Source organism: Plasmopara halstedii (genome assembly GCF_900000015.1).
Source record: "Plasmopara halstedii genome assembly, contig: Scaffold_2956, whole genome shotgun sequence".
In the NCBI taxonomy this organism is placed as follows: Eukaryota; Oomycota; class Peronosporomycetes; order Peronosporales; family Peronosporaceae; genus Plasmopara; species Plasmopara halstedii.
In genome coordinates, this window is record NW_020189861.1 from 806710 (window position 1) to 817182 (window position 10473).

The 10473-nt window shown below is 42.8% G+C and overlaps 5 protein-coding genes across 5 annotated transcripts; 2 read left to right on the plus strand and 3 right to left on the minus strand.

Annotated features, from left to right (window-relative positions):
* Positions 1 to 327: 327 nt before the first annotated feature.
* On the minus strand, positions 328 to 2588 carry PHALS_06273 (agc protein kinase; the record flags this gene model as incomplete). The annotated part of the gene is made up of 6 exons (XM_024719532.1): positions 328 to 512; positions 574 to 1566; positions 1632 to 1899; positions 1965 to 2396; positions 2469 to 2482; positions 2570 to 2588. 6 exons carry the CDS (start codon positions 2586 to 2588, stop codon positions 328 to 330), a joined length of 1911 nt encoding a protein of 636 aa, XP_024584822.1.
* A 55-nt stretch (positions 2589 to 2643) lies between these two features.
* Positions 2644 to 3909, plus strand: PHALS_06274 (uncharacterized protein; the record flags this gene model as incomplete). Its single annotated transcript, XM_024719533.1, has 5 exons — positions 2644 to 2651; positions 2732 to 2887; positions 2987 to 3005; positions 3076 to 3480; positions 3535 to 3909. The coding sequence occupies 5 exons, from the start codon at positions 2644 to 2646 to the stop codon at positions 3907 to 3909; spliced, it is 963 nt and encodes a 320-aa protein (XP_024584823.1).
* A 108-nt stretch (positions 3910 to 4017) lies between these two features.
* On the minus strand, positions 4018 to 5445 carry PHALS_06275 (serine protease family; the record flags this gene model as incomplete). Its single annotated transcript, XM_024719535.1, has 1 exon — positions 4018 to 5445. One exon carries the CDS (start codon positions 5443 to 5445, stop codon positions 4018 to 4020), a length of 1428 nt encoding a protein of 475 aa, XP_024584824.1.
* Positions 5446 to 6770: 1325 nt separating this feature from the next.
* Positions 6771 to 7758, plus strand: PHALS_06276 (hypothetical protein F443_09602; the record flags this gene model as incomplete). Its single annotated transcript, XM_024719536.1, has 3 exons — positions 6771 to 6939; positions 6997 to 7041; positions 7112 to 7758. 3 exons carry the CDS (start codon positions 6771 to 6773, stop codon positions 7756 to 7758), a joined length of 861 nt encoding a protein of 286 aa, XP_024584825.1.
* A 565-nt stretch (positions 7759 to 8323) lies between these two features.
* PHALS_06277 (uncharacterized protein) lies at positions 8324 to 8665 on the minus strand (the record flags this gene model as incomplete). The annotated part of the gene is made up of 3 exons (XM_024719537.1): positions 8324 to 8442; positions 8523 to 8588; positions 8650 to 8665. The coding sequence occupies 3 exons, from the start codon at positions 8663 to 8665 to the stop codon at positions 8324 to 8326; spliced, it is 201 nt and encodes a 66-aa protein (XP_024584826.1).
* Positions 8666 to 10473: the final 1808 nt, after the last annotated feature.

Here is a 10473-nt window from a genome sequence, read left to right on the forward strand (position 1 = left end):
ATTTCCAAACTCCTTGCTCCCTAGAGCCCGTAGCAACGCTACACACATCCCATCACCCGATACGAGCTTTTAATTCTTTCTCATCACAATGTTCAGGATGGTCGTAACTACTCGATACATTCGCCTGCTGGTGCTTAAATGATTAGTGGTCGTTTCTTATTGTAATGATCGTAACTAGTGATTCTTGATGGCGCTAGCGCTTAACCACCACCAGTTCCGATGGTTTTGACAAGTATGAGATAATGAAACCGAGTTTCCTGGCAGAATCAGACTATATTTGCCTTTAGCTTTTATTCTCTTCAAGTCACAAAAACGCCAAAAAACACTCTATTTGTTTGCAGTAAACTTACCCTTGCTGTCTTCACCAGTAAGCTGAAGCACTTTGTACGGAATATTCATCTCGTCAAGCTCCTTGGCAATTCCCAGCTCAGCTCGTAACGTGTTAAGCGAAATAAACTCCCAATTATCAAAATATTTCTGCATTTCTGGATCTGGATCCGCATACCAGTCGTCTGCGCAATGGTTAAAAAATCAGAAGGAAAGTAAGATCACCAACAAAAACAAATGGCGTACATCGAGAGAAGTCCTTGTCTCGTGTGTCAAAGTACGACATCATTTGCTCGTACGAGTTAAAAATTCTCTTGTCACTTAGCAGTTGCACAGCAGGTTTGAATGTGGGATCAATGTGTTTCATCATGAGCTTTTCCCAGTCAATTGTTTCAAAAAATGGATGCTCTATAAATTCAACAAACCCCTTTTCATCATTGCAGCCGAGTCGATTTTCTGGCAAAACCTCCAATAAGCGTTTCAGAAAGTCTTGGGCATTTGGACTAACATGCGACGGGAACGTCACACATTGTGCCATCCTTTCAAGTTCAATTTTAAGTTGTGACCGTGGAGAAAGCCCATAAGTTTCATCGTTGGCCAAGTCTTGAAAATAATTGCCGGTCGACGGTGAGGTGAACGGCCGAAAACCGCACAACAACTCAAACATCGTAACACCGAGAGACCAAAAATCAATCGCGTAAGTGTACCCTTGCCGCTCATTACGTTTCATTAATTTTCCAGATACAATTTCTGGAGCCATATAGCCACGTGTACCGACTGTTGTTCTCCTGCGCGTTAGTTTCGGCTGGATTGCCGTGTACCAAAACTCTCCTGATTCTTCCTTCTGCAATTTCAGTGGATCAAAACCAGTGGCAAGTCCCATGTCGGCTAAAATTACGTGTCCATCTTCCCCAAGAAGTACGTTGCCAGGTTTCAAGTCTCGATACAAAAGCCCCAGCTCGTGCATATGGTTAAGAGCTAACCCGATCTCGGCTGCATACAGTCGAACGCGGTCTTCATGGATATAGCCTTCTCGACATGCTTTTAAAGCGTCGCTTAAGTCGCCACCACGCACAAGCTCTGTTACAATGATTGCGTGTGCTGAAGTCTGGAAGCTGTAGTGCATATCTAAGACAAACGGGTTATGGCAAATTTGTAAGATATCCTTTTCTGAAGTAATCTGGCTCAATTGATCGTGATGTTCGTCCAGTAGACCAGTCTTCAGCTGAATTTTCATCGCTGAAAGATCAATATATAAAGTGTCTAAAATCTTGATAGTTTACATATTAAAAAACAATTCTTACCATAATGTTTGCCGGTAGACTTCTTACGCGCATGCACAACACGACCAAAGCCACCACTACCAAGAACTTCCAAGTATTCAAAGTCTTCAATTGTGACTTTGTTGTATGTATCCTTCAAGTCTTTTTTGAAAGCTTCATACTCTGGTGAAGCCTTAAAACGTATAAACGTGTTTTGACACATATCGGCAACGATATTAGCCATTAAGGGATCAAAAAAATCTAACGTCGCACTCGCGCCATGATTTGTATCTAACTCCGCGATTTGCTTCTGCAAAAACCAATGTATACTCAAGTTACTAATTAAGGTAAAACTTTCACACACAGTAAACTTACGTCGTAATGAGTGATAAGATCAGAAGTGATACTTCCTAGCGCCATAGTCGATCCATTTTTAATATATTTGCGGTAGATGAGCTTGGCCATCGATTTACGATATCCGGAGGATGGTGCTTCTCTAAATTCTTTTATCTCGACCCAACAGAAAAACGTCTCGGATGTCATGATTTTCTTTGCAAAAGCGCCGATGTGTTTCTGTCCCACAGGGTCGTGCAGCAGCTGTAGTAATTCTTGCTCATTTGTCGAGGTATCTCTAGCAAATTGATGGGCGATTTTCCATTGCGTCTTGGCAGCTACTAATGGTGCTTGGTGTGGTTTATTGGCAAGATTAAGAAAAGCCGTGACAATTCGTGACGGTGTCTGAAGCCGTATATAGTTGCCCGAATCCTTTGTCATAGAGGCTCCAGCGCCCATGGTGGAGCCTGCCAGCTACAAGATGTAAACGCGACACGAACACGATGACAAGAAAATTTCGCTACTTTAGAAGACAATGAAACCAACCGACGAGATCAAAGCTGTAAATATAGCAGCACAATTGGTATAATTAATTAGCAGGATGAATCTTAGTCTATCACGGAAAACAGCTCTTCGATGATCTTAACTTACAGATTGGTTGATCATAATAAATATAAAAAACAAGTGCAAGACAACTTTCAAATCAACACCTGAAAACGTGATGATGTGGTAAGTGGTCTCTTAATTTATCTTTATCAAAATATTATGAATATTCTACAATGGCAACCATTCCATATAACACTTCCAAGCAAGAACTGCATGGCGGTTTATCCCATATCATTGAAGATGTGGCAAACCTCGCAAAAACGGACGGACGACTTTCCTTCTTTGCCTTTCCACGACTATTGCAAAGTTGCCACATGGCTGCGTATTGGTAGCCAGAACTTCCACCGAATTCGTTGCAGGTGAAAATTTTATTTTGTGTTCGATCATATACTGTAACGGTAATAGAGAAACTCGTATGACACATTGTCTCAACTACAAACGTTGACTATATTGTGAAGCAAACCTATCGGCGTACAGGTACATGTTCTCTGCTTAGTTCACTACCCATTTGGCCAAGAGGTGCACGAATATCTTCACCATGCCAAAGCATGAAGAAATCAAAACGATGCACCTTTACCGTCATTTGGACCGCATCGAGCGTCGTCTACAAGAATTAGGATATACGAGCAAGGACGTGCCAGTTGATCCTGAACAGTTAGGCACGCTCGATTCACTGCATTTCTTCGGGGATGAGCCAATACGCAACATTGTAAGATTGCTGGCTAATACTCCAGAAGACAAAAAAGTGCTAGACATTGGTACGGGTTATGGAGGTACCGCTCGGTTGTTGGCACACCGCAGTGGTTGCAAGGTTGATGCCTTGGAGTTGCAACCGGATCTAAGCGAGGCCGGTCGAGAACTTACTCGGCGTTGCGGGCTTGACAGCCACGTCACACATCTGAATGGGGATTTTCTGGAGCTTTCACTACAAAAAGAGGAATACGACGCCGTGGTGAGCCTGTTGTGCTTCTTGCATATTGGGAATTGGCGTCAGCTCTTCAAAAAGTGTTTTGACATTCTCAAACCAGGTGGTTTCTTATACATCGACGACTTTTTCGTCCGTGGGGTGGAGTTGACGAAAGAGGACAAATTAACGCTCAAGCAAGATGTCTATTGTGCCAACTTGTTACGTCAGACAGATCTTCATGAAGTCCTGAAGGACTGTGGCTTTGAAGACATTAGTTTTCAGGACGTGACGACAAAGTGGCTGCCTTATTTGACGAATCGTGCCCTTCAGTACCGTGCATCTTTGGACTCACACATCGCTCGCGATGGTGAGACCGCAGCTCGTGACCTTGAACATTTCTATACTAGTGTAGCTCGTGTGTTTCAGGGTGGTAATGTTGGAGGCTACACGTTGATCGTGCGTAAGCCGCTTTGATATCGAATGGAAGCTAGTTGAAGTAATGAAAAGATCACTAGGATGTTAAAAAAAAATGGTTTCCCTGCTGCAAAGTTTAATTACACATCAACTAAAAAGTATCACTCCTTACATGACGCTCATGACACTTTCATCCTTCACCTTGACCTCCCTGTCCATCAACTGCTTCTGCAATTCGTTCTGGTCTTTCTCCTCATGCTCCTCGGATACCTGCGTGAAAGCCTTCAGCAGCGCCAGCGCATGCTTTGGCTGGTCCAGAGGCACCATGTGGCCCGCCTCATACACTTGTTGAAAAGCAAAGGGACCAACTTGGCGGATACGACCAGCCTTTTGGCCATCCACAATCCAATCCTTGTCCTCGGCGGCCAAGAATTCATCATGCTGACTCCATGGCAGTTGTAGCGTCCAAGCCTTACATCCCATCCAGTTGACTATAAAATCGGCGTCTCCAGCATATACAAGGCCCCTAATTCCTGCTTCGAGCATAGGCGGCACCAGTTGTTGAAAATTCTTCATCCAATCAAAAGAAAAACCGGCGTGGACTTCCATGTTGCAGCTCTGCCACTTTGCACTTTTAGGACTCACGTGCAGCTTCCGTAAAGTACTTTCAAGCCTCAGAAACTTTTCAATGTGGCTGAAGTCGTAGCACATTGGCCAATGTTGACACTTGGACCTAATGTCGTAAACATTTAGCCCTGACATCGTATAAGGCGCAACCAGCGCAGCATTGCAAAATGTTTGCGCCGCTAAACACGCCGCTTTGGTCGTCTGACAGGCATCGATCATGCCAACACAGGGAGGCACAGCTGCCTTCATAGCTACATAAACGGGGTATGACACGGCCTTGACTCCGTACGTGTTATTGTACGCCATGTCCGGGTAGTACTTGTATTGCACTTCAGGGTCTGTGAGCCCATTACCAATGCCAAATCCCTTCAAGTTGATTTCCAACGGTCCTTCCTTCTGCTGATTACCTTGAAAAATTCTGTGCGCAATTGCAGGGACGTAATGGCCAGCGTAACTCTCGCCAAAGACGTAAAATGGTAGCTTTTGGTACTCTGGTTTGGCCTGGAGAAACTCTTGTAAGAAATGGTACATGTCGTCGCCCACTTCCTTTTCCGATGTATCGTACTCGCTCTTATCTCCATAGCTAAATCCAACACCAACAGGTTGGTCGATCCACATGACGTTGGCGCGTTCATTCCATGAATACGGATTCCTTCTCAGCGACAGATCGTCGTTGACAGAGCATGGGCCATTTTCCAGCAGTAAGGCTAAGGTTGAGCTACAACCTGGTCCGCCAGTGAGCCAAATGATCAGCGGATCAGTCGATGGGCTGCCTCGCGACTCGAAAAACCAGTAAAAGTAGTTCTTAGACTTAGAGCCCATGATCTTAAAATAGCCACTCAACTGCTTAGTCGAGTCGCAGAAGTCTTTGTCTACGGAGTTCACGGTGAGATTGTAGTCCGTGTAAGAGGCGCTAGTAGCGCTAGTAGTGCACGCTAGTAGCGCCAAGACGAGAAGAAGCTCACGCATTATCACTTCAGAAGGGAGGATAGAGATCTTAACTTTAAAAAAGGAAAATGTTGTGATTATATGGGTCGCAACTTGAATAACAGTATAGGGATCTTTCTGGGCGCTTATATTTGGGCTAACGGAAATAAAATGTATTTGAATGATATTATCTATACGGGGAATACTGAAATAACAAAACGGCAGCATAAACCGGTAAATCTCTATGCTTTATTCGAGGCGAGATTTATAGAAACAAGCGACACTTAAAATTTAAATGACTTCGATAATATCTATTCCGATATTTCGAGCTAAATGTATTTCAAACTATCAGTATGCTGACAATGTCTATGAATCTTAGCGAAATAAAATGTATTTTACCACAGATATCTCAACCAGGTTTTAATACAAAGAGATAAAAGCAGCACACCTAATTTCTTAATCATCTTTACTTTTCTTAAACACAGCACCACACACGATCGCTCCAAGCGAGTATAGTATACGTGCGCGATCAATTGAAATGCTCGAAATGCAGACCCGCACTGTGTTTTGTGAGCATAAGCAAAAGAGACACAATTCCTTACGACATGATCAGCACAAATACATCTTCACTATGCGCAATTTAGATAACAGCAGAATACGCGAGTTCGCAAGACAATTTTCAAATGCCAGGGCCACAGCCAACATGCAGACACAATGCTTGCTGTCATAAAGCAATAAGTTGCGATACTCTATTTGTGTAACGATAACACACAGAAACAAGAAGTTCAATTACTATCCCGACTAAGCTATGCATACATTGTCACCTGTATTGATTGAGTCCCTCAGTATAATTTGATTTCTATGGATGCGTTCTCATCGTATAAATCAGTGTGGTGGTACAATTATCATCAGTGGAACCCGTTGTCGACGGTAAACAGATGCGCAGTACTCTTTGCGTTCTTCAGGAAAAAATTAGAGTTTAGTTAGCATCACATTAACATCAAAAGATGCTTCGATGACTTAAATAACTTTTCATCCTCAGAACACAAGATGCAACACCCAAGCAAAATGAAAAATGAGGTGAGTTAGTATACTTTTCGAGCTCCTCGCCAATCATTTTTGCAGGTTGACCCAGAACTTACGGGTTTGAGCTCACGAACCCATGACGATACCTGCTACATCTGATATTAATTTCATCTATTCTTAGTCATTATAGTACCTCCTGAGAGTAATGATCATACGTATAGTAGCACAAATTAATCTCCACGCTTAATATAGTTATCTACACACGCTTGCCAATGACCAGGCTAGTCCAAAGACGATTATTATTATTATCGAGCGCTACTATCAAGCATTTATTCCATGAAATGGGAAATCTACTTGCACCGTATGACCTAGCGACCAAGCATTCGCAAGAAAAGGCTTTTGACAATGCACTTCACCTCAGCACTGAGTCATTGCAAATGTTCAAAGAGTTAGGCATGGAACGTAAACATCTATTTTCTCTCCACCTAATATTTTCTGCCATGGATAAAGGTGAGGAGTCTTTGCACAAGCGTACATGATTTTAGACTAATATATAGCGAGGAATAGACAAATCAGGTGAAATTAATATGATGGAGTTCTTCGACTACATTGGTTTGTATAGCTTTATTTGTTATGACATCGCAAGGAATCATCAAAATGCTTTGTTACGATATGTAATTAGATTTGGAGCGGAGTCGATTTTCCGAAAAGGCATTTTCTGTAATGGATCGAAATGGGAGTGGCGAAGTAGATTTTGTCGAGTTTGTGCTGGCCGTATGGAATTACTGCTCGTTTAGCAACGTCAGTCTAGTTCGATTTGCGTTTGATCTTTACGACGTTGATAGCAGCGGCGAAATCACGCATGATGAGGTGGTGAAGTGTGTTCGAGAGGTTTGGGGGGATGTTTGGGAAACCAACGCAAATGCTAAAAAAGTCGTCGGAAAGCTTGATACATTAATTGGTAATACGGCCAAAAATTGTCTCTCTGCGAGCCTCTTTCAAACATTTGCGGTGCGCCACCCGATGCTATTATTTCCTGCTTTTGAGTTGCAGATGAAGATTCAAAATAAGATATTAGGAAGACGATTTTGGTCCCGCGCAACCGAGAAACGTTCTTCACTTGACGTGGCAGCACTAAATTGGGATTACGTTGACGAAGTAAAACTTTTGAGCAGGCAAACAACGTCAAATATACGCACATCGATGGAGGAAGAACTCAGTAGCCAACTTCAAGTCAAGTCTGCAGGTGTTACATCAAAATGGTTTGGGATGAACTTTAAGATTCCAAAAATATTTTATCGAACAAGACGCACACTATGTACGAGCTAGAGCTGCAAAGAAATCAGTCGGTCTGATTTGAAAAATTACGATCATAGAGTGCAACCAAACCACTGCTTGAGTGTAGCGGGAGAATGACAAAAGCTTACCTCGGTTGTCAATGCATATATGTCGTGATTGCCAGACTGGCACAATTTGCCAGGCTTTAGCATTCCACGGCGTGTACAGCAAACTGAGCACGAACCTAGCATTTTGTATGATACGTTGGTGGTCTAGATTTGACTCAAGGCAGATTTTTCACACTTCGAAAGCTCGTATTTTAGTCGACAGAAACTTTTTCAGAAACGCTCCGATTAAAGCCCATAGGGTACACCTACATGCAATGATTGTTACCAAAACTTCTTGATACCAATGTGAGTCTGCACGAAAGCAAAATGGCAGCGACTCAAACTGGTCATCGACAAAACACAAATTGGGGTGACAATAGCTGTGATTGAGTTATTTACTTCCAGCGCAACGAAGTTCATGCGCAAGACCTCTGCTGTTTTTGTTACAACCATCTCGATTTAATTGCTGCAGGTGAATTGGCGTTTATTTTTTCACCGATTGTGATGGGTCAAGCGTGATGTAAAGCCTTCGTGTCTAAGCACAAGCCCTTGGCAAACGAGAGTCGCACGACATCACCCAGATTGACTCGCTTAAAATTAGTGAGAGTCAGACATAGACGGCGCTCCACTATTGTACAAGACAAGTAGAAGTGAATGACAATTGCCGAGTTAGTGGTCGTCTTACAATCGTTAATTATTTTCATACACCTGATAGAGTGGGAGAAGTCAAACAAGGATCACAATGAAGATAGTGAGTATGGTGCTTTAGTGGCACTTCACAGCAAACAATTTTGAAAGCGGTTGTCTCATCGCTAACAGAAGCTGCCAGGCTTACGTGGTGATAGAGACATCGAGGAGACTCTTCTGAGAAGTGGCAGTTATAGGCAGCAGAGGCCTTAGCTCAGACTTTCGTTGGAAGATCCAAGTCAAGATCCCTGTTTAACAATTTGGTGAAATAATCGCTAAAGGAACCGATTTATTGTAACCACGAAAATAGTAGCTTCTGATTGCCCCCAAAAGTCGACTTTCGGAGGCAAACAATACAGTGGGTCGTCGGCTGGCGATTATAAATGTAAGCAAGTCGGGATAGGATGCATATCGTCGACATGAAACGGCGAAACTTGCAGACTACTGCCGACAACATAAAACTTAAAACCAATGATCAGAATGTGCAAAGTAACGAGATGGAAGAACATGCAAGACTGTCAGTATTACTTCTTTTGAGATATGTGCAGAAGTTACGCAGCGGAAATACGATCAAGCGCAACAAATTAAGTAAATGTTCCGACGAAAATTCGGTACATAATCCACAAGAACAGACAACGATCATAAAACAGAGTCACGTAAAAGCTCGTGATTTTTTGGCAAAACAGAATTTTAGGGTATTGAATATCATACTTGATCATGAGTCTCTTCTTTTATGGGTAATCCCCACTGACCACGAGCGTGTAAAAAACCAATACTCTCCCAGTTGGCTGTTTTGCGCCTACTTGGCCTAGACGATTTCCCGCGAGGGATCATCGTATGGAGTCTGACAGCTCGTACCACTCAGTTCATGTAAGGCGAGGAGTTGCTTCATTTTCTGTTATTTTTAATGTTGGCTGAATTTGAAGAAAAAATCTTGTCTTCGTTGATTTTTTATTAGTGTCCCCAACAACCAATGAATTACATCTTTACGTTGAGTGCAAGGTTTTTCGATTAGAAAATATCGTAAGATTTATAAACCAGCGTCTCGTAAAAAGCACACAGCATTTGAAATCGTCCAGACCAGGGTAAGCATTTGGTCAAAGGCGGGTGTGGTAATGGAAAGAAATGTCCAGCGATGCACTAGTGCCGGTGGTAGGTAGAAGTAGTCTTTTTGAAATCATAGATATGTCAATTGGACGAGTTTTATGACAAGGCCGCGATAAGAATCTTTCTCCAGGTATATCGGGATTACAGGCACTTTGCAAGTAAACAGCTTCGGCTCGTTGAGTCCGCGTTAACAGATGCCCAGTCAATGGCCATCCTAGAGCAATTGACCTCCAAAGTACGTAGCAACTAACACTATCATAAATTCAGAGTAAAGCTACCTAAAAATATATTGAATACCACTTGACTACGGACTGAAGGAAGCTTCTTCATCTTTTGTTTTTTGCAGAAAAACGAACGTTCAACGAGGAAACTCATCGCTTGGAATCTAAATTCAACCTAGCATTTTGCCGTTTCTGCTCCTCTGAGCATCCTCACACCACAAGTAACCTCTCGTGCGTAAGATACATGGTCATCAAGTCTCCAGAAATATACGGTCCTTGCGATTTGATATTTCCGAAAACAACTAACGATGAGGATGCTGGATGTTAAGATGATAATGGTCGGGTCCTGAACAAAGTTTCCTTAACCCAAAGGTATGCGGCTTTGCCGCACACCGGTGAGAAGGTGATCATTGTACTCTTTCTATCCTCTGCAAGACTTACATACAATGTGCCCTATTAAACGGCGGGAAGTGCTGAAACACCCAGCCGCGAATGCCGAGATAATGTTGGGCTCATCATCAACGAGTAACTCTGGTATTGGGGGCCATCATAAGCTTAAATGATATGTGCAGCGGGGCTGCCCTATCGTTGCGCTTAGAGGAAGCGTAATTTAGGTCACCGACCTTTCGTTCTATACTTAGAAC